The sequence below is a fragment of the Theropithecus gelada genome, chromosome 3 (assembly GCF_003255815.1).
Source record: "Theropithecus gelada isolate Dixy chromosome 3, Tgel_1.0, whole genome shotgun sequence".
NCBI classification, from domain to species: domain Eukaryota; kingdom Metazoa; phylum Chordata; class Mammalia; order Primates; family Cercopithecidae; genus Theropithecus; species Theropithecus gelada.
The window spans coordinates 126,041,453-126,065,677 of record NC_037670.1 but is presented as its reverse complement, the minus strand read 5'-3'; the positions used below and the strand labels follow the sequence as shown (position 1 = coordinate 126,065,677).

The 24,225-nt window shown below is 37.5% G+C and overlaps 1 protein-coding gene across 2 annotated transcripts in view; it reads right to left on the bottom strand.

Annotated features, from left to right (window-relative positions):
* MAGI2 (membrane associated guanylate kinase, WW and PDZ domain containing 2) overlaps positions 1-24,225 on the bottom strand; it is a 1,480,053-nt gene that overhangs the window by 158,610 nt on the left and 1,297,218 nt on the right. The window contains exons 12-14 of one of the 2 annotated variants that reach the window (XM_025379587.1): positions 18,352-18,541; positions 8,925-8,966; positions 1,347-1,438 (exon numbers count right to left, since the gene is read on the bottom strand). In XM_025379587.1, coding sequence (XP_025235372.1) covers positions 1,347-1,438; positions 8,925-8,966; positions 18,352-18,541 — 324 coding nt within the window. The remainder of the gene's footprint in view (positions 1-1,346; positions 1,439-8,924; positions 8,967-18,351; positions 18,542-24,225) is intronic. The other variant, XM_025379588.1, reaches the window with a different exon arrangement.

Below are 24,225 nucleotides of genomic sequence, written 5' to 3'. Positions count from 1 at the left end.
CAGGTTTTATTTTTATTTCAAATTTTATTTTCTGGGGCCAGGCCTGATGACACATGCCTATATTCCTAGCTACTTAGGAGGCTGAGCGGGAGGATTGATTGAGCCCAGGAAGTTGAGACTGCAGTGAACTGTGATCACACTACTGCACACCAGCCTGGGTGACAGAGCGAGACTCTGTCTCAAGAAAACCACACGTATATAATATTTATAGTACATATAGTATATTTAAAAACCATATATATATACACACACACACATATGGAGAGAGAGACAGAGAGAGAGAGAGATAGAGACAGAGAGAGTATATTTCCTGGGAGAATCTAGTAACCAGAGAAACAAAGTTGATAATGATAAACATTTATTCAGCACTTAATATGATCCAGACATAATGCCAAGACCTTTACATATACATATATATATATATATGTATATATAAAATCTCCTTTGATCCTTAAAGCTGCTCTATAATAGAGCACTACTGTTATCCCCATCTTGCAGATGAGAAAGCTGAGGCTTAAAATTTAACTCCCTTACATGAGCTAGGATGGAGCTCAGGTGCCAGAGCCAGATGGGATATAGATAGCTGACTGCACTGCTCAGGCCCTTCACTTATTCAAAACTTTCGTGGACCTGACTTAGTCACATTGGGTACCATTTAAGATATATCTTTTACAATAAGTGTTTTATAGCTGATATTTTATGCTCATAAATCTAGCCTCGCTGTGTTTTCTGTGTATTAGTGACTACTAGTATTTTATGTTTTTACTCCGAATACACACACACACACACACACACACACACACACATATGTTCTACAAAGCCCTTCTAAATTTCCCAATTTATATTATGCCAATGAAGTTGACTTTATGAACATCTTCTGGTAATCCCTTAATTCAAATCTGGCTGAGATTCTGCAGTGCTGAGCTTGATTTTATTTCTGTTTATCCCTGTGTTTTATCTCCTTTGCTGTTTTGGTTAAAAACATACATAATTCTGCTGTTCCCAGTTGGGTGTTACCATTACTCATGAACTGTTACCCAAAGATACCAGGGGTTCAGTGCAATTAGATAATGCAAATATTCAAGAGGAATTCAATCCATTCTAAAAAAGAGCAATGTCCCTATTGAATGTGATTTCTAATGAGATATTTGTCATGGAGATACCTGCATGTCGTGAGATCTTTTTAAAGACAACAGCAAGGAAAAAAATAAAAAAACCCAAAGCTTAAACTTCTTTATGAGAGTCCTAAAACATTTCCTTTTAGATATCACACTAAACACTATTTTCCCTGGTGTTTACTCATACAATACAGCCCCAAGCATGGAAATAAAGAAGATTCAACTTACAGGCTGTCCAGGCTCATCTCCCCCGAGGATTCTGAAGCCAAATCCAGACTCCATCCTCCGAAGGTGAACATCCAATTCCTTATAATCTGGACCTGGCATAAAGGAGATCCCAATGAGTAATGAATCCTGCCTCTTTCCCAGCCCCTGAGGAACTGAACATACCAATGATAAATTAATTTTGTGGATGTGATTAATGAGAGTGCTGTTAGGGTCAATGGAAACCACAGAGGATACAAAAAATATGGTAGCAAAAAAGTAGGTATTCCAAATTTAGGTAGTCCCTGGAATAATAGTGACCAGCCAAGGGCACTACTGGGGTATTACCAGAAGCAGAAAGAATACACGAATTTTCTGAGTAAGAAAATTGATGCCTTTATAATTCTTGATTTCCCTGAGAGCATTCGGATTGCCCTCAAGAAGCTTGACTATCACTTTCAGGATGTTTACTCTAATTAGAACAATTATTATGCAAGTAAGAGAGAACAGATGGCAAAACCCTGGAACTGTCTAATAAAGCACTTCCTAGTAATTTATTAATATCTGTTTATGACATGATGCATCCAGTTTAGGAGTATGTGTGTGTGTGTGTAGTATAAACATATGCCCAATAGAAGTTGTCTCTTTTAAAATTGTAAAAGTTAAAAGATATAGAATTTAAAGTTTCTTGTATTGGGGTTCAAGTGAAGCATTTATTTTCTGACAAACTCCTTTAGGGTTTTTATAACTTACAGGTAGAAATTCATCTGGGTCTAAGATGGACTTTTATCCCCGAAACATTTTAGAATGTGCAAGCCATAGATTGACTTTTGACTTCATGAGAGTACTCAAAATAAATAAGAAGATACTTTTCTGAAGTCAGCTGAAAGAACAGAGATGTATTTCAAAATAAGCTGAAAAACTCTCCTGAATGTCATTTTTTTCAGCCTTAGAATAAACTAAAACTATTAAATATAAAAATGTTTTGACTTTTTAAGTAGAATCTGATTTATGCTTAGCCCGTCCCCTTGCCCCTTGGCACCTTCGTCAGGGGGAAAAACTTCAGTCATGACCGAGCTGTGCATACTTTCGTGTCCACTGCTGGGATGCCAGCAGATGATCAGCGGTTTCAAGAACTATTTTTTATGCCATCCCTTGCTTAAGAAATGTTTAGCGATTTCTAGGCCTTAATGGTTTAAAGGAGGTATTAGAACTGTAGAAGCAGGTATTAAGTAAAATTCTCCTTGCTTAAACAGGATAGTTGTAGAAATTAAGACGAGATTTCAGAGAATTCTCATGGGACAAAAATCTACGTCTGAGCCCATGATTATATAGTAGCACTCGTTGTAGAGAGAGGCTCATTGACTGCTGGCCAGGCAGATATTTTCTAGGTTCTGCAGTAGGTGGGACTGCTAGAGTGATACAGCGTACAACGCACAATTATACAGGCTTGCCTTGGTGCCAACAACCTGGGCTATTCCCAGGGACACATGAAAGACATCATTCACTTCTGAGATGTGGGCAAATGCCAATTATTTGTCTGGTGCTCTCTTAAATAAAGGTGAATCAGGCACATAAGTACATATGTTTGTATGCATTGTACAAGATTCAATGAGCATTCACACCCTTTTATGACCAAATGCACACATGACCAAGATCTTTTCCATTCAATGAATAATATGAAATTCTGCAAGAAGAATAAGCAATTAGACCTCCACATCCTTTAGAAATTATATAATCAATCATATTTTAAAAATGGGAGAACTTTAAAAATTCCATTCCTATTAAATAGAGTGGTGGCAGAGGGAAGATGAAAACTTTGCCTTAAACTCTATGAGACACAATTGGCTTTTGAACTCAGTTTCTTCTGAAGTCTCCATATCATATATGAAATCACGTATAGGGGTGTGTGGTAAGGCTTTGGGAGTCTGGAGGCAGATGGAGTAGAGCTCTACAAAATCATAGCAGGTACCTGTACTCCACCCAAGGGAAGGAGAAAGACAAGGGGAAATGGGAGATGACGCATATTGCTCAATCACTGTTCAAACTTCTACAAGTTGATGATAATACGACTGTTCATGGCAATCTCTTCTGTAAGTCACTTTAAACTTGGAGGAACCCTAGACCACATACACATTAAAAATACAAATAGAAGGTGCTGTATTTGTGACACTTAAAATGACAGAGCCAGCATGTTTAACTGGAACTTCTCATCTCCTGTATTCTTCTCATTTTTGCATCACCACTGAGTATGCTAAGTGGGAAATTGTTCTTCCAGTGACTTCAGCACCCATCCATATTGCACAAGGAGCTTTACAAGAACCTTATTGTGTGATCCATCTTATTTGCTAAGTAAAACTTTTCCCCTAAAGAAATGCTGAAATTATGACAATCCCAGGAATGGAACTTTGAGAGGTGTCAAGGCACAAGAAGTTTATCTTTTGTCAGAGAATCTGTGATTCCTGGAGGAATTAAGGGGCTTTTCTTTAATGAATAACTCATGACTTCTTTTTAGGAGAAAAACCTAGATTTTAGCAAGTAAATGTTATTTAACTCTGAAGAACAGAGACACGAACGAGGCATTTATTCTCCTCTTCCTGCTCTTTATGCACATTTTGGTGACAATTACGATCCTGTTGCTCTGACCCACCCTGATTTCAAATATAGGGTGGTATGTGCCAGCCATTTGTTTCATCTACACTCTTCCATTCTTCCCAGCAGGGGTGGCCAGCTTCATGGTTCATGAGCAGGTAGAGAGAGGCAAAGAGAGACCCCTTAGAGAATGTTGGCAAACGTGATTTATTTTTTATTTCTTTGTTAATTTTGAACACAGATTCAGAGGCTGCAGGGTCTGGACATTTTAGAGAAATGGTTAACTGGAAAAAAAGTTCATATGATAGATTGTGCCTTGAGGCAGCAGTTTTTTTTTTTTTTTTTTTTTTTTTAGGGAAAATAAGAACATTTTAGAAAGCTAATTTTTCTTTGGTTTCTTTGTTTTCTTGGAGTCTGGCTTTACAAAATAACTAAAATTATATGTACAAAGCTGGGAGACATCATTCTTTTTCCTTCCCGCTTTGTTAGCTCTCCAGGCGGATTGTAATGTTTCTGAGTTTCCTCTAGCTGCTCTTCTGGCTGGATGACATGTTTCAATTACTGCAATTACTGTATCATGTTTTATCTCTTTCCTTATTAATGCAAGAACTTCAAGTGAAGAAATCCAAGGGCCAACTCTTTACCTCACTGCAACAGAGTTAACAATCACTATTCCTTTCTCTTGTTTCAAGAAACTATGCACCAGAGAGGTTGTTAGATGAGGGTATCTGGTAGATACCTATTTGGACCTGAGTTGCTTTGCATGTTGTTCAACTGTGCCCCTTTTACTCTTCTGTTCCCTTGTTTATTTTTTCTGTGCTCTTTTTTAAAAAAATCTTCTTTTTCCTCAGCACTTTTTGCAGAACTGTCAGGGACACTCTCAGGTCTCGCTTAATGCAGCTCAAGAGGAGGCAGTGGTTGTAAAGAAATGGACTAAGAGGAGACAAAGCATTCTTTGGATATTAGTGTTCAATGGCCAGCTGTGGCTAGTGTTGCTTCTTAGAAGTTGGGTCCTCGGATCCTCAGGCACTATGGAACAAAGCATCTCATGATCCTCTTCCTAGATGGAATTTTACATGACCACTGTGGCAAGTTACTGAAATGAAATTTGCAAGTCTTAGTTTATTCTAGGCTTATACCAATATTGCAAAAATGAACTTTAAAAAGTAGCAAATGGTGAGCACATCCAGGTATCAGGACAACCTCTCTCATAATAAAGAAAAGCAGATTTCAAAAGCTGATTTCTATTTCACATGAAGACTCCAGGGGCTTCACATGCTGTATGTTTCCTTAGTCTTGCTTTACGTAGCTTTGTGCACAGTTAGGGAAAAGGCTGGGTAACTGAACACAACTGATTAATTTTATGAATGGATTCAATCTTCAAAAACGCAAAGAACAACAATTTTATGAATTAATTTGGCACATGGGATGCTGCTGTAAACACGTCAATTAAATTTTGGTACTTGAATCCCCTTTCATGTTTTAATTAAAACATAAGTACCATAGCGTATCATCACAGTTTGGCACAGAGGATACATTTATTCAATTTTTCCTGCTGGAAAGAGAATCACTCTTTTTGGCTTTTCCTTGTAAAGAGATTTAGGAAAGTTAGCACGAGGAAGATACTAGGAATCAAAAAAGGTTATTAAACATGGTCTTGACTTCTGGATTTCTATGCACTCCAGATATAGAATGAGTTAAACAGGAATTATATAGTTTCTGTTGCTCAAATCTAACATTACCTAGTAAGCAGCTAATACCCTATCCTTTAACATATCCCTTCTCTTTACTTGTTTGCTTTATCCCTGTGGGTATGTGAATGTGACCAAGCACGTGTTAGCCATAGTAGAAGCCATTTTCCAGTTTCTATTTGGTTCTCTCCTCAACCTTCACATAAGCTCAGGTTTTTTCCATCCTAAATATGACTTTGCTCCCTCCTTCCATCTCTTTCTAGGAAAAGTAGTCTCTAGTGGAGCCTTCACTCTACCTCTGATTCATTCCTGCCAGTCTGGTTTATGCTCTCTCTTAGCACTACTGCACTTTTTAAGGTCACTATGCATGCTAATGACCAAATTAAATGGCCTTTTTTTCTTTCCTCATACTGATTGATTTCAGTGCCTCATTTGATATTGTTGATGCACTGTTTATGACTTCAGATTTCTTTTGATCCTAAGTCGTTTCTGTAACACCCCATTTCCTGGCTCTCTTATTTTTGGGTGGAGTTGCCCATTCAAAGTTCCTGGCCATAGATTCCATTGTTTCTCACTAATATTCTCCTTAGTTGATGGCATAATTACCATTGGTTGTCTATAGTGTTCCATTATGCATAGTCCGTAGGAGTTGCTAAATAAACATTTCCTGAATTTAATTGCCTTAAGATACTCACCAGTCTCCTAGACCCAATGCACCACAGCATTATTCCACTATGGAGTTATCACTTAGTTTCATAAATACATATTATTTAGAACTTTCTATTATCAATTTTGCCTCTGTACCTAAGGATCTTATGCAGATAAAGTTAATAATATACCTTATAATTATGATAAATGTATCTGAGTCAAAATCATGACACATAATTTGATGAGACATTTTACAAATGTGACAAAAAGTATGTGGCATCTACTTATTTTATCTTATTATTATTATTTTTTTGAGATGGAGTCTCGCTCTGTCACCAGGCTGGAGTGTAGTGGTGTGATTTTGGCTCACTGCAACCTCCGCCTTCCAGGTTCAAGCGATTCTCCTGCCTCAGCCTCCCGAGTAGCTGGGACTACAGGCGCCCATCACCATGCCCGGCTAATTTTTGTATTTTTAGTAGAGACGGGGATTCACCATGTTGGCCAGGATGGTCTCGATCTGTTGACCTCGTGATCTGCCAGACTCGGCCTCCCAAAGTGCTGGGATTATAGGCATGCGCCACCGTGCCCGGCCATTTTTGTATTTTTTATTAGAGATGAGGTCTTGCTTTGTTGCCCAAGCTAGAGTGTGGTGGTGTGATCACAGCTCACTACTCAGATTCCTGGATTCAAGCCATTTTCCTGTCTTGTCTCGGTCTCCCAAGTAGCTGGGACTACAGGCACGCCACAGCGCCCAGCTAACTCTTTAAATTTTTTGTAGAGATGGAGGTCTTGCCATCTTGTCTAGGTTGGTTTTGAACTCCTCGGCTCAAGCTATTTTCCCACCCTGGCTTCCCAAATGCTGGGATTACAGGCATGAGCCACAGCGCCAAGCAAGATCTATTTATTTTAAATGCAGTCATGATTTTCCAGAATATTCTGATAACTTGTGTGGACATTCAACCAACTATTTGGATTGGTTCTTTTCTTCAAAATCTGAATTGCACAGTAACATAATATACCCCAACTATATTATAACTTTTGTCTTCTAAGTAATGTATTTTTTAAAAAGGTAATTTTTTAAAAAGGTAAACTGTTACTTTGCATATATGTCAAAGTAATCTAAACTACTGGGCCACTCTCCTTCTCCTGTTTTTAAATGAAGTACATTCAGAATCTGAGATTTTTAAGACGTGCTTTTTTGTGACCAGTAAGCTGAGATTTAAAATTCCAAATTAAATCTTAATTTCATCTTGCAACTGTAATTACTAGGTCCCATTTTCTCTCTGGGCATAAGATAATCTTTTTAAAAAATTACAAAGATTTAACCGTCAGTATAGAGGAATAATCATGCTTTAAAATTTTTAGACCAAGCTAAACAAATACTTTAGGCATTATTTTAGGAGAAAATACTAAATAATATCTTCCATATTTTCTACATATCCCCCCAAAAATGACATGGAAACTTACAGAATGAAATGATCTCAGGCACATATATTCTCCAAGGGGTGTTAGAACATGCTGAGATGGATAATGATCTGTCATCATGGAAACACTCTGGAGATGTGTGCTGTGAGCCCACAGCCCTGAAATAGTGCTACTATTATAAAACACTATTTTCCGCAATTGTTTGAGTATTCTGGCTTTCAATCTGGTGGTCTGATTAGCTGTTTAAAGCATTTTCATCATGAATTCTAAGAGCAAAAAAAATTAAATCTTCTTTTTCCTCCAACATTTGTACAATAATGTTAAATATTTTAACCTAAACTAAAATTGGTGTTTTCCAAATGGTTAAGTAAAAAAAAAAAAATTTTTCCTTTTAAGCAAACTAATTGTTTATTACTGAAAGCTCTTAAAATTAAAATATGATATTTTAGCCTAACTTAAAATCTTACTGAAATATAGTATTTTATAATTGGCATGGTTAAAAAAAATTAAGTTGATATAGATATTTACTTGATTTGAAAAGAATTTCATTCTATGTTAGCAACATTTGTAATCCATTCTTTGGAAATGTCTGAATTGTAAATCTCTTGAGACCTTCTATCTTCTTATTTGTATCTAGTCTAGTGTTATTCAATGTAAAATAAAATGTAAGCCACATAAGTAATTTAACATTTTCTAGTAGGCACATTTTAGAAAACAAAACAGATGAAATCAATTTTTATAATATATTTTGTTTAACTTAGTATATCCAAAATATTATTTCAACAGAAATCAATATAAAATAATTAATGAAATCTTTCTTTTTTGTTTGGGCACTGTCTGTGAAATCCAGTGTGGATTTTACACCTATATGACAGCATATCTAAATTTACAGTAGCCAATTTCAAGTACCCAATAGCCACATGTAGCTAGTGGCTACTGTATTACATAGCACAGACCTAGTCAGTCTGATGGCTCTCTTTGGCAGCTGTTTTTCATCCAGCCTTTTACTGGAGTATTTAATGAAAGAAATTCATGAATATGACTGTTTCCCTTTGTCTTTTGTTGGCAGGCATTTAGGCTCACCATGATGAGACTTGCTGTCTACCTTGAATACATGTTTTATGTAGGTGACTAAAGTAGCACAGTGATTATATACTAAGAAACTGATACTACTCAGAAGAATGATTTGTTACACAAAATGGAAGACGTTTTGTTCACAGAACTGTGAGTACTGAACAATACTTGCCGGAGGAATCCATTCGAAAACTGGTCCTGGGTGGCACTTGTTCTGGATGGGAAAATGGGGAATTAAAGTTGAAATTCATTTATGGCATTTTAAAATTCATCTTTACTTTCTTTTTTGTTGCTATCATAACTCCCCCAAACACAATCTTATACTTATGTTTAATAATTTTTTTTCCTCTAAGATCCAAGTTAGTGGACAGATTTACCCTGCTTTATGTATGAGCATGTATGTAAATATGTTTCTTTTACATGCATCCAAAATAGAAAAATCTGAATTTTTTTTTAAATCACGGTAGAATAAGATTACCATTTCTAAATATTAAGTTTTGATTCTCATTATAAGAATACTTATTTGAAAGTAAAGCCAATCTAGAACCTGAAATATATACAGAAAATATAGGTCCTTAAAAATTAGGTTATAATTTTGTGTCATAAAATGTTGAAATGAAAAGTGGAAAATCCAGTCAATAATTACACTAGTCCAAATATTTTGATATTTCCAATTATCTGGGCAGTTGAAATTATGTATAAGTAGTTGAGTTAAATTGGTTTATTTTAGTAATAGAGATCCTTTATAAGAATTATGATATAATCTATGCTACTTCTAATAGCATAAAAATTCAAAAAAGTGAGTATAAAACACCTCTAAAATGTAGGCATAGCCCACATTTAGAATTCTAGAACCTAGAACAACCTGGTTGCACACTGTGTTCTGGAAGTATTTGGAGACATGTTGCTCTCATGCATGAACATTTTTCAGGGGTAGGCAAGGCTCCAATTGACATGCTTCCTCCTACTCTACATGGTTGAGATGTGCAACTCCTTACTGTGTGTTTGAGAAATGCAGACTTTCACCATGTCTTTATCTGGGACTGCTAAACGTGAAGAAGAGCATAATTAAATTGTCCCTTGATTTTCAATCTGCCTTCTAAATCCCTGGTCTTAATATCACAGTGACAGAGAGGCAAGGCACCTTTCATTTCACAGATGGTTAAGATCCAAAATGCTGAGTGACTTGCGTAAGGTATTCTATACTATCTCACAGGAAACTCTTCAAGAACCTTTTTAGAAAACAAACGTATTATATCTAAGTTTTAAACTTAATTAGAATGCATTATCCAATAAAACTCTTTCTTGTTTCATTTTAATATTATTATGAATTAATAATACACTCTTTTCTGACCATGCTATACATTTTTTTCCTAACATCTCCAGATATTCTTCCTGTTCCTTCATGGTTCTGTCAGTAGAGAATTTCCTAAACCATACAACTGGGTTTAGTATGAGATGGGCAGAAGACACATGTATGCAAACCTCTGGTCGAGAAATACTTAAGAAGCTAAAGATCTACGTTAAGATATGCTGAGTTACTTCTATCTGAGAGAATGGTAGGATATTTTTGCCTCTATGATGAATTTCATGTTAAGTTTACCACATTGTTTTGCTTTTGAATCATGTCAGGAATTACAGATAAAAATTAATTAAACATTACTAAACCTCTCTAAAACATAAATTCACGTTGTAGGTAGAAGAACTGTAAAATGTTCTTGCAAGAACCACTCCTCCCACACTTTGAGACTTCAATATGTAAACTACTTGTTGCTTGGAAGAAATTTCATATCATTATTATTATTTTGGTCTATAAAATTATATATTTATGATATATAATCATCAATCATATGTGATTATTCCTTAAGAGCATTTATAGAGGAGGCAACTTACAGTTTTGAAAGGCAGAGAGTAAGAATCTAGTACAATAGAACTCCTCCATTCTGAATGTGTTAAGATGACATAATTTTATAAGACAGTTGTACCATATAAAGCACTATAAAAAAATGAGTATTTTTTCCTTAAACTTTAAAAATTAAAATAAGACCAAAGTCTGGTTGCTTTCTCATTGAGCTCTGTTTCAAATAAAGAGCCAGTTGGCTCATGGAAGGCATAACAATCATTCCTCCCAGGTAAGCTGTGTTTAGCTTTCTGGCAGAATTGCTATTTTTTTATTTTTATTTTTTATTTATTTTTTATTTTTTATTATACTTTAAGTTCTAGGGTACATGTGCACAACGTGCAGGTTTGTTACATATGTGTACCTGTGCCATGTTGGTGTGCTGCACCCATTAACTCGTCATTTACATTAGGTATATCTCCTAATGCTATCCCTCCCCTCCCCCCACAATAGGAGATCATTTGGACACAGGAAGGGGATCATCATACACAGCATTGTTATTTTTTAAGAACCTTCATGTTTGGTGTGGCTGCTTAGGATTATGACTTGAGAAATGTCCTTTTGTCTGTATCAGGGATGGAAGACTGCTACCTTTAAAACACTTCCATTAGCCATAAAACTGACATTTTATGTTATACTCTCACGAGGACCGACTTGCCAGCTAGCACTTAAACTCTGCAGCCCTGACGGTCTCACATTTATTCATGAATATACATTGGGTTAAGTTGTCAACTTGTGCAACCAACAAAATGCTTTGATATATTAAATAACTTTCAATCAAGAGCTGATTTTTAGAGTTTACTTTTTACTCCTCCCCCTGCCTTTATCCCTTAATTCCAAGATCTTTTAGTTTTAAATTACTGAATGAAATAAATTTATAAGCTCTAGGATTGGATCTAATTTCTAAAATACATGGGGAAAATATGTGTCCTACCACAACTTTTATTTTACTATCTCTATATTACTTAGCTCACACCATGGTAATTTCCTGTTTCAGAAGGAACCTGTTGGAAATATAAACGCTACCACAGTTACTTAGAAAGCTATCTGAGGATACCTTTTTAAAATTAGATTTCCAAGTTAATTAAAATCTACATATTAAAATGGCAGACACAGCTTAACTGGATTTACTGATCTTCATATTAATATATTATATGCAAAGTAATGCACAATGTGATATATTAGAAACTCCAGCTAAAAGGCAAATTTTTTCACAGATCAAATCATAACATACATTATACTAAGGATAACAATAATGCTTTTCCCATGAGAAAAGGGTGCAGAAAATTAATCTCTCAGTATAATTGAGGACATTTAAAATGATAACATTATTACATCTTTTTCTATCCTTTTATTTTTCTAACGCTAGAGTCACTGGTAAAAGTGTTTTAGCATTTACTTATCTTATTTTAATATTTCACTAAAGTAAGATTGTGTTCCAGAGAACATACGTGGGGGGTACTTTATCTAACGCCATTGGACATCAGCAGTGTTCGAGCAAATCAGGCCGGGGCTTGATCTAGCACAGTGTTCACATGTGAGGGTGTTCTCTGGGAAGGCACGGTGGCCTTTTATGATCACATAATAGCTGCCTGTAGCTATGGCATCCATGAATTTATTTAAACCTTTCTGAAACTTTTTCATATTTCCAGCTTGGCTCAATTGGGTATTTAATTACATAGGAAAAGGAGACTTGGAGTCAGGAAAGCTTGAGCTGAAAGATTTTCACAGGCTTCAGAGCTCTAGTTTCGAGCACCCTAGAGAGATACTACCATATGTGATGTGGCTTCCCCCATCACTTTTCATTTAGAGATTCAAGCGGTGTTCTGCAATGAATAATGCTATCACAGTACCCCATCCTTTCAAGTGGCTCTGCTGTTAGGCTGGGAGACAGTACAAACTACAACTTTTGCTCACTAATAACAAGGAAAGAGCAGTAGAAAACCTGATAGTTTAGAAATACAACCACCCATTTGTGATCAGCCATGAATTACATGTGTATTACAATCCTGAACAATGAAAGAATTCAATAATCAATGAACAACAAAAGAGCAGGATAACAGCCATAGATGTGAAAAACGTAACTGTCCATTTTTTATCTGCCACAAATTATAATTTCATTTCAGATACAGTACTAAAAAACAGTTTGCTTCTCTGTTATACTCTTGAACTGGCCTGTGATCACTTTTGATTGCTACCTTTGCTATGATACTCAGCGCTTATTATTCTAATTCTGAAAAGGAAAATTGATTGTGTGAGCTCTTTTGAAGACATTTTAGAGAAATTTCTGTTCTAAAGAGGTTATACCATAAGGCACATTACACCATATGGATCTTTGACATTTTTATGATTCTACATTTGAGTGATATCTTACCACAAAGCAGTGTGGACATGTTGTACTTCATAAATTGTTTACTTATGATAACCAAAGTTCAATGCCAAGAGAAAAAAGTTTGAACAACTTCAGTCATAATTCAACTTGGGTTTAAACCAAGAGACAGAACCCTGAGGGAAGAGTTTCTGGAAATAAGAATGTTTCTTTTCCATTCCTGGTTGCATCTGCTTATTGTTCTAGCTTTCAAGGCTGCAGTGTGCAACAGGCCCAAGAAGTGTCCCCATGAGCTGAATGAGAAGACAAACCTTTAGAGTAAGACTGGCTTAAAGAAAAGTGAAGCAACAGGACAAGGCCCTCTCTCCTATATCAACAGACCCATCAGAGTGATCAAGACTTAATTTCGTAAGATTCCAAAGTGAGCAACATTCATTTTCTTTGGGAAGCACTTTATACTGTCTTGCCTATCACAGTTCCTCTTTTCAGTACCAGTATCTAGCTGTAGTTATTTAAGTATAATCTTTCCCAGAAGAAGGAGACAGATGAGATTAACCCCCTTTCAGTTCAGTGATTATCGTGATGTTGAACCTGACTTATTTTCTGTATTAAGAAAGAGGACTCCACGGCATAGCACTTAAATGTGCAAAACCTTACTACCTATTTTTTTTCTACTTCATTTGCCATGCACTAGATTTGTACATATGTCTAACTTTCTGGGTATGGAAGGAGTTTACTGGGCGTTTGGCTACCAATACAGTCACTAATAAGCCTTTACTTCAAGTTAGGGATAAAATATGTATAGGCAAACATTGTATCAGCCAAATAAATTAGCTTGAAAAAATTATTTATCTGAGTAGGTATTACGCTTTTTATTCATGGTGTGTACATTTAGATATATGCTTTTCTTGAACAGTAATGATGATTATTCCTTGAATAGATGATATAAAAAGGGAAAACTTGATAATTTATCATTCAAATGAGGACAGTCTAGGGTGGCGAAAAGTGAACTATTGATAGTCATGCCAGGACAGCACAGACAGGGATTGTTCAGGAAACTTCCATGTGTAGTCACCCTAGATAGTCTTATAAGTAACTAGGCCAGTAATAGAAGGTTTCCTATCATATCAGAAATACGTGTTGGATGCAAGGATGCAGTCACACAGAGAGAAAGAAGGGAGGAGGAGATGCAGGGGAGAAAACACTAAGGGCCTTTAGAACTACTTTTCTCCAACGTTAGAAATGGCATATGTAGTTCAGCATTAGGAATGCTAGCATACAAACCAGAATGTTCAAGTCATTCCTACTGTGACTGTAAAACAAATTCAAGGCCTTCCTTTATGAGGTTCTTGGGAAAAAGACAGAGAAAAGACAAGTGAAAAATAGCACGGCTTGTCCCGCTATGCAAAGGTATTTTCTTTTGTTTTCAATTTTTAAAATTGCAAGTAGTAGGGACATCAAGAAGTCTATTATCAATAGAGACTATTATCACACACAGAATAGTCACGTTTGTCTAAAAGTCTTTGGTAGAGAGGGAAGTTGGGGAGATTTTTGATCTTTTCTGGGAACTGGCAGTAATGACTGAGGGTCAATGTTTAAATAATTAATATGAAGATCCAGAAGGTCCATGATTAAAACTTTTTTAGGGACTTTTTGGGCAGAGTTATAGTTTTATACATGTAAGTTTAAGCTTATATGGAATTAAGTAAGTGGGGAAAAATTCTTTTTTTTCTTTTGTTTTGCACAGAGTTCTCCAGCAAGGATTAATGAGATTTTGATAATGCAAAGGTACTTAACACATGACATTGTCTTGATTGAATATCAGTTTTCACACGGAAGTTGAGAAACTCTCAGTATGTAGTTATTTTTACTGCACAATTTCACACATTAAAATATTGATATTTTTGCTGTGTTGTGTAATGGGGCCTTGTTCAGAAATCGTTTTCCTATGTGTTTGTTTGTTTGTTTGTGTCCTCAACTTCACTGTAAGCTTCTAATGAGCAGAGGTTATTTCTTGTAACTTCTCTTGTGGAGTGCCCTGCAGAGTTCTAGACACATAGTGAGTGTTTCATATATTCTTATTGATTGATATGGAGCCTGGAGTTGCCACCTCTGGGCACTGTGCCTAATGTTCTGAAATCAGAGGCGCTGCTAGCCTGCTGGGTGGGAGAATCTTCCTTTCTCTGTCCTGCTCCATTCCGAGCTCATCTTGAGATCTCATGAAGATAGGAGGTATTTCCTATCACAGCGTGTACCTGTCATGTTCTGTTTCACGTGGCTCTAGTATCCTATGATCATCTTCATTTGTTTAAAATCACAGCAATATTTTTTCAGGAATACATCTTTATTAAGATGTCCTGTGCATGCATATTAAAATGTCAGCATAATCTAATTATGAGTCAAATGAGGCACAGCAGCATTTCCATCATTTGATAAATTTCCATCATTTGTAGGGGACTGGTGACTGGAATCCAAATGTTTCTTGACAGCCTTGACAGAACAAACATTCTGTAGCTCTGTACAGCTCAGGCTTGTGGGTGGAGGGGTGTCTTTTTATTTGGCGACTGCAACCCAGTTTTGAAAGTGAATGCAAAAATCTCTTTAGCTTTAGACATGGTTGTAAGGAAGGACACCATGAGATCACTATAGGCTAGGGAAAATGTCAAAGGACTCAGTTTAAACAGCTCTGGTTAGGATTTTTTCCACACTTTCCCTCGTTGCACTGATTTTTTTCCCCCCAGGAAAAGACACAAGAATAAATAGAGCCAAACCTAAATGTTATGCGTGTGATTCAAAGGAATAAGCATAGGAATGGTTCCTAATCACAAATTTTAAAATATTGATCTTTTGTTTGGGTATATACATTTTATGATCATTGCATTAAAAAAACCTATTTGAAGATGATGAGAAACAGACTGAGCTTTCCAATCATTAATTAAAATCTTTTTCTTTTAGTATTGCTTTAAACATTTACATGAGAAAATGAAACTTGGAAATGGAAATGTACAGGAGGGCAAAAGGCTGTCTTTTTTTTTTTTTTTTTAAGACACTCACATATCCACAAGCAGAGTGAACGGATCAGCTATCCAGAGAGACTAGAGAAAGCGGTGCCATGCTCTCCTGGTATCTTTAATTTTCAGTGGTAGAGCTTTTCTTACCTTGATATGATTTCTATGTTTCATTGACACTCCATTTAGTGTTATGAAGAAACGTGGTAGAAAAGAGAAGGATAGGAAACGCAATGAGCTTGCCCTCTTTTGGCTTCCTGAGATTTTTGACCCTGAAAACATTACTGTGACCTTAGAAACATTAGAGAGAGCTGATGAAAGCAGGAAGGGGGTGTGATGAGGGCGGCAGCAGCAGTGGCACAGGGAGAGCACTGATGGGGGGCCCACGGGGGGCGGTGAGGTGGGGAGTCAGGATGTTTGCTGTCCCTGCAGCTGTAGAGGGAAAGGGCGATGAAGAGCTACCAGATGAGGACTGAAAAAGAAAGCTCTGGGAGGTTAAGGCGGACTGGTTACTTGGTTTGTTACAGGTGAGGAGGGGAAAGGCAATGACCAGAAGCAGCATTGCAAGGGCTGGATAAAGAAATAATTCTTTTAGAGTTGAGAGAGCGTTGTGTACAAGAAAACTGAGGGCACAACGGTATCAGACAACCATAAAGAGAAAACTAGAGATAAATACCAACATTGTTTTTGTCCTGAATCATAAAGCTTTGCATTGGCTAGGAAACTGCAAAAAGGATGGAAGTGAATGATGAAGGAGGAGACAAAAAGCAGGAGGAAGCACCTCTTAATGCTCCCTAAATGCAATCACAAAATTAAACAAGTCAAAGAGGTGAGGATGATATTTTAATCCTATGCATTTCCAACTTCCATCTTAGAACTGTTAACTTTATCTTACTCTCTGTTTACATTCATTATCTTATTTCCCCAGTTAAATGTGTGAGAGCAGGACATATTACTCATCTTTGGTATCTCCTCATAGTGCTGACAGCAAAATGGGCATTCGATCAATACTTGGTTATTGAAGCAGAGAAGGTATTAGAAACAGGGCTGAAATCTTTTCAATTTTTTTCAGTTTAATGAGCATTAATACCCTGAATTCATACTCTATTATGTAGCTAAGAATGCCTACTTTGTTCTTACTCTGCTACAGCAAAGACATGCTAATGATACCATCGAAAGATATTTCAGTTGTTCAGAAGGAAAGGAATGAAATATAGTAGCTCTGATGTAGCTTCTTTTTTTAAAAAAAGTGTATGTGGGTTTGGGGTGGTGAGATGTTTCATTTTGATATAAATGATTTCTCAATGGCTTGCTGTCCTAACTATTTTTCAACCAAAATTAGTTCTACAAAGAGTTGTAGAGGATGGGGAAAAGGTACTATGTCTGCTTTCCCCTTTACCAGCTGGGTGCATAATTCTCAGCCCCTGAGCTCATCAAAAGAGTAAGCAGATTTGAGATCCTCTGAGATCACACACAATTTAAAACTTGCTATTCATGCTTCTGATGATAAAGTTGGAAACAAGACATTGGTGGAACACTGAAGCAAAGGAAATCAGCAGACTGTAAATGGGAGCGCCAGGGACCAAACTCTTCTACGAGGCTGGGTTTCCTGCTCATTTAATACACAGATTCTTATGATACTGTGAGATTCCTGTCCTCTAACATGTAGAGATGACTTGCAAGATGGTAGAAAGAAGCACAATAATGGTGCAAGCAATATTAAAAGCCTTGTTTTCTAATGTTTATAAAGTACAACAATTTTAAAAGACCTTCAGATAAGGTGACAAGTGCATACACGACATTTTAAGACTGAATGTTCAAATGTGCCTGACTGCACTGAAGGAGAAGCAGAAAACTGTGGAGAGATGATTGGCACCTAGATCAGTACTGCATTCGGAACCAGTTGATTTCATGCTTGTGAGTTGGGAAGGCTTGGCTGACATTTTACTCAAGGTCCTAACTTCTTCAATGGCTACATTCAAGGCTCTAAGAAAAATCTATGCTTTAGGCTCAAGATCAGATTAAACAGATTAAAAAAAAAGCCAAACACTTCTTTTCTGTATTTGGTAATCTAAACAAAACCAGCAACCTCACCCCCAAACCCCAAAAAATATATTCCCGATTTTCTTCAGGAGATTAGGGGAAGAAAAGTAGGAGATAAAATGTAAGGTGAAAGATATAATAAACCTACTTTTAGAGTCAACAGGCTTTCGAAGATAATTTTAGACCAGCTGGCTCTGCTCTTGAAACACTTTTGAAACTCAGAATATAAAACCATGCCAGATCATTCAGCCTCAATATATCTCCTGGTAGGGCCTCAGCTATTATTAATGTACCCTTGTTTCATGTGGCTTTCACTTACGCCTACTTTCATAAATGGCCCTAGATTTCTCGTAGAGCTCATATGGATCAGGCTTCCGCGGGTCAAAGGCCTCGGTTGAGTCAGGAAAGGAGCTTCTGTGAAGGGCAGGTGGGAAGGGCAGGTTCTGTGGTATGGCCGGAGCAGATAAACTCGTTTGAGGACTGCCTTGATTCTCCCATCGGTCCATTATCTGAAAAGTGAGAGGACAGAGAAAATGACTGACAAATTTTTCCTGGCTCTTTCTCTTGTCACCTTTAGGTTAACCTTTTTTCCTTGTGGACTTTTCTTCCAGGGAACGGGTAAAACTTTGGTATAAATTCCTTGAAAGAAAAGATTTTATGTCTATGTAAGACAACATCATAAACTGTTATAAATGCAAGCAGTGCCTGACTTTTGAATGCAAACTTATATATAACTTATATAACCTTGTCAACAGTGAGCCGGTAATCTTTGGCAAACCACTTAATTTCTCTATTTTTTTCCCCCATAAGATAAAGATAATGTGTCTCAAGATAAATCATGTGTAAGTGCTTAGAAATGTACGGTATTAGTTGTTTCTTTTCTAAGATGGTTTCAACATATTACATCACTTTCACTGGAGCAGAAGATGTAGTCATCTACTTATACTCATTTGACACCTATGCATATCGCAAAAACCTCCCACGCTTGAGCATTCAGTTGCTTTCATCTCAGTTTAGACGTAATTATGCAACCATCTAGGATTCAGGGATTGTTCAAAGTCTCCTAGGATGCCTCATTTATTGCGGATCTGGTAGTTCCTCCCCCAGAATTTTGCTACTGATGTTGCTACTTCCATAATTTCTTAAAGACCTGCAGAGTACTTCCCAGTTTATCATGTTCTTTGACATACATGATCTTCTTGGATCCTCACCATAGCACCATGAGATAGAGAAGGCAGAGATTAATACCATTTATTTATTTATTTTTATCAAGGAGGAAGACAGGCTCCCTGAGATCACCTATTGGCACTGCCAGCTTCATCTTCATTTATCAACTGATGCCTCATTCAAACTCAGTTTTTCTTTCCTGCTTTGAATAAACCGGCAGTGTATGTAAGATTTAGATTAGTTTGCCCTCCTGTTGAAACTCTGCCCTGAGTACGCATGGTCCTCAGGACAAAGGCCAAACTTCCAAGAGGGGCGTGGCGGGCTCCTCTTGACCCTGGGTTCGCTCACCTTCCCCATATTGGCTGATGGGCTGGCTTCTCATTCCCGAGGACCCACCCGGTTCTCTTCTGCTTCTGAAACTTTACATACTTCATTTCTCTTTCTGCATGTATTTTCCACTCTTCCATCCCCTCTCTCATTTCTCCTGGCTACTAGATTCAGAGGCGGTATCTCCTTTCCTAGAAGGCTCTTGCTGACCGCCCTGTCCCTCCTACCCCTCACACCACTTCATCACATCCAACTGTGATTACCATGAGTCTACCCAGCCATGTCTCAAACAGATCAGGCTGGGACTGGGGCTGCATCTTTCTACTTGTTGTATTACCAATGCATAGTTAGTACTCAGAAAATGTTCATTTAGTGAATGAATAAAATATGCCCACTTTAAAAAAAAAACAACAGTTTTGATATACATTACATTGAACTTGGCAGGATTGTAACTTTCTGTCCCCTATGGCACTGTCCTGCTTTAGTTTTCACACCAGCTATATTTTTGTCAGGGCTCTGATTCCAGCTCTGGTCTGTTCATTATCAATATTTTCAAGCTGGAAAGGATGTGAGGTGCCATATACTCCAGTGTTTTTTAAACTGTGCACCTGTATAACACCAGAGACACCTGGGGCCTGCCCTGCACACCTGGGACTGGGACTGTGGCAGGGGTTCATGTTGAGCCAACAAACTGGAAAAGAAACGGGTCATTGACCCTTCCTTCAATAAGATTGGCTTCATTTTAATTTGTTTTCTATGTGGGCTACTGCCCAAGATTTCATCTGAACAAAGTTTCTATAACTGTCAAGGATGGAAAACCCCTAGTCTAGTTCAATTTCCTCCTATGAAACATAATCTCTAGAAGCATAGAGAGGGTAAGTGGCTTGTCTGAGGCCCAACAGTTGCCAGTGGCAAATCCTGGGTCAGAACCACACTATAACTCTAACAGAATTACTCGTTTACATAATATCACACTGGGGGGAATAACTGGTAAATATGGTTTGAGTTTTAGTGAATTTTGTGAATTTTCTGCTCAGCAGGCCTTGTGCTCCCATTTGTAAAAATCTTTATGTACTTCATAATTCATCTGATAGCAAAATTCATACAGAAAGCTATTCTGGGTTTCCTTGGTCATCCATTCCGGGTGACCTTGCCATGATGTGGAAGGCCACATTTGTGGGTAAAGGCATATCCTTGGTAATTTTTCACTTTAGCTGACGGTAGGCACCAGGTGGATGCATTCTAGCTGTGACTTTATCCCTTCTGTTTTCAAATATAAGATACTCAATACTAAAAAGTAAATAAATTAGAAATATGGTCTGGGGAGCTGTAGTATCTCCCATTTGTCATCATAGGGCTTCAGCAAATGTCTATTTCTTTCTCCCATATTCCATAGAGGGTTACTTCATACCCACATGTGTCTTGCTGGTAGATGTATTCTTCATATACAGTCATTGGACATGCTTCATATGAAATATTGGTGTTTCTAAAAAACAATCTTAAAACTACAGAACAAGTAATGCTTTGGGCACTGTTTGGGAAGGCTGCCATGGCAGATTGACAAATTCTACAATTTCTGTAGCACAGAGATTGGGGAATTAGTCAAGAGTCCAGTTCATGCTTAGCAAAGCATTCACAATTTCCTACTGTGACATTCATTAACCCTTGAGTCACTCTGTCAGGGTTTCCCAAAAGGCTGTAAAGCAGAAAATCACTGCACCCAAGAAAAAGCAGACATACTATTCTGTTCCCCATCACCTCCTGCCCTGCTCCCTCCTAAATGGAGTTACCTGGTGACTCCTACCCAGAAGACCATGGGGCAAACCACCTGCCCTGGGGTCAGAGGTCACCCCTTTAGCTGGGGCTGGTATGCTGACCCGACTACACCTTCTGAGGGGTGGATTCCGTTGACTCTTCCCTACTTCCTTAGACACTTTGGTCTCTGGACTTTTGCTTTCTACCTGGGATACTCACTCTGTGCTCCTTTCTACCTTCATGAACCCCCTGCATTCTGATCCTGTCCCCTTACTGAGGTAGATGGGCCTTACTTGGTCCACCTAGCATCTTCTTGGCCTTTCTCTGTTTAGAGTTTTTGTTACCTGCCAGGTGTTTATTTCTCAACAAGCTTCTTTTTGGGCCACTCTTGTCCAGTCCCAGTGGTGTCCACACCCAGGCCAATGTTTATAAACATCTCACTAGAATAAGCACAAATGGAAATAAAGTTGTTTTCTGTAGCTGAGAGAAGTCTGTATCTCTGCTGGCCTTGGTGAATAAATGGATGTCTGTGAAACTTTATGAAAGGACAGCCACTGAAATATCAGTGAGCAGCCTGGACATACAGTCCACACCCAGGCATCAAATAGTAAAGAGATTATGAATGAGGCAGGCCCCTCTCCCCTACTCCCATGAAATGCTCTGCTCAGAAACTGTTTTCTTACTGTAGAAAGTGGAGTAGTTTAAATCCTCCCCCTCACTATTTTGGGCAAGGTTGGAAGATGATGGCATTTGTCTTGATTCTGTATCTGTAGAATGCACTTGATCCTTTCCAGATGGAAAGAATGAGAACTCACTACTTTAGCATATTACTTGTTCAACAGGAAGTGACTATCTTGACATGGAATAGCATGAGATGTGGATCAGTAAGACAGAAAAGAGTCAGGGAGTCACACAGGACTAGGAGGAAGCTAGATCTCACCCCATATAACATTTCCTTATTCTGATCCAAGATATCATCAATCCTCCACCTAGCATCTTCCTGGCCTTCACCTATTTAGAGTTTATGTTACCGGCCACATGATTATTTCTCAACAAGCTTCTTATTGGGCCTCTCTTGTCCAGTCCCAAAGTGTCCATGCCCAGGAAAGTGGGACTGGATAAGAGAAGGCCAAAAGGGCCATACTCAGAGGACAATGTGTATAAGCCCACATACTGTGGTATATTGTTACATACTTGTTTTGATTAATAGTTCAGTCAACTATGTTCATTTCATAGAGCATCCTTAAGTGACTTGATAAAGGCTCATGAATGGAGGGTCTGCTTCCTGTGGTGATAATAGTTCATGTTTTCAAGCTCAGCATGTAGAGGCAACATGTTTTAAGCACCTTACATAGATTAGCTCATAGAATTCCTCACAATGACCAAGTGAGAGGGTGTTATTATCTCCACTTTACAGATACAGAACTTGAGACTCTGAAAGCTTACATAGCTAGCTCAAGTCATCTAGTTAGGGAAAGAAGCAAAACTTGAGTCCAGGCAGAATGCCTTTAGTGCCAGCACCCTAAACAAGTATATTAATGCCACACTTCCTCTCATTATAGTCCTCAAGAGTTTCCGGTAGATACATGGAAGACATTAAATCTATAGCCTTCTACCTTCCTTTGTCTATGCCCTGGAAGTCCAAGCCTTAGCTTTTGTAGAAATACATGGATTCAGGACTAATTGTACATTGAGTTCTATAAAACATTTTTTGGAATTATTGACTATGAATGTAATTACAATAATGACAGCAAATGCTGCAATTATACCAAATGACATAATTTGGTATAAATGTGGGACGTATAAGGAAATCACTAGATTGCATAATTGTAGCACCATGATGAGGTCGCAAGGTTCCTTGTTAAATTAGATAAAGATGTGTATAACCACAGAGTACAGATTTAAGTTTGGTGGTGAAAGGAAGAAACTATTTAGACATCGGTTAAGATAAACCAAATTTCATTTTGAACATTTATAAGTGTCTCTTTTCAAAATCACATGCATCCTTAAGTGATTTGCTAAGCTTAAATAGGACTGGTTTTCCCATCTAATGTTCTTTGTGGACCAGATGAGTCAAATCCTAAATGAGGTCCTGCTCAGGAAGTCTTCTGCTTTGCTGCAGCCTCTTCCGGTCATGGGTTTCACATATCGCAGTTAGGGTAGAGTATTCTAACACATAAAATGGGATCCCAGAAAACCAGTCCCAGCTCTTGGGACTTGGGCAATTAATAGTTTCAATCTATCAGCAAGTAAAGACCATCTCTAACTGCTAAGCCAACTTGGCTAGCCTAGCTCTGCAAAAAGATTGTTAAAACCCACCAGCTTCCTATATTGGCACAGACATTTTACCATGTTTCATAGGGAAGTAGGCCTAGAGTGGTCAGATGATGGTAGAGATCTCCAGTATCTGAAGAAGACTCAGAAGCACCATTTTGAGTGATTGTCAGGTGTGGCAGAATATATACACAGTTTACAGAGCTTAAATACATGTGTGTACGTATATATACACACATATATGTACACACAAAGACATATACACACACATTATATGTATATATACACATACATATTTTATATATACACATATATACAAAGCTAACATAGATACACATGACACACACACATATGTAGCTCTGTAGACGTTAAAATGTAAATGTAAATATATACAGAGTTAAATTTTTTTTGGACTAGATTTAATTTGCAGGTCAAGACTTCTGGACCTATAGTTTATATTATTTCTAAAAATTCCATGTTATGAAGACTACATAGTATTGTGGACAGGAGAAAAACAAAAGGTTTCTAAAGTAGTTTCATTACATTAGGCTGCATAGTGTTAATGTTCATTTTGCAAGTATATATTTTAAAACGGCAGAATTGTTTTTATAGGAAGGTCAGATGAGTGACTCTTGTACTTGTGGGACAGACACAAGACAAAGGGATACAG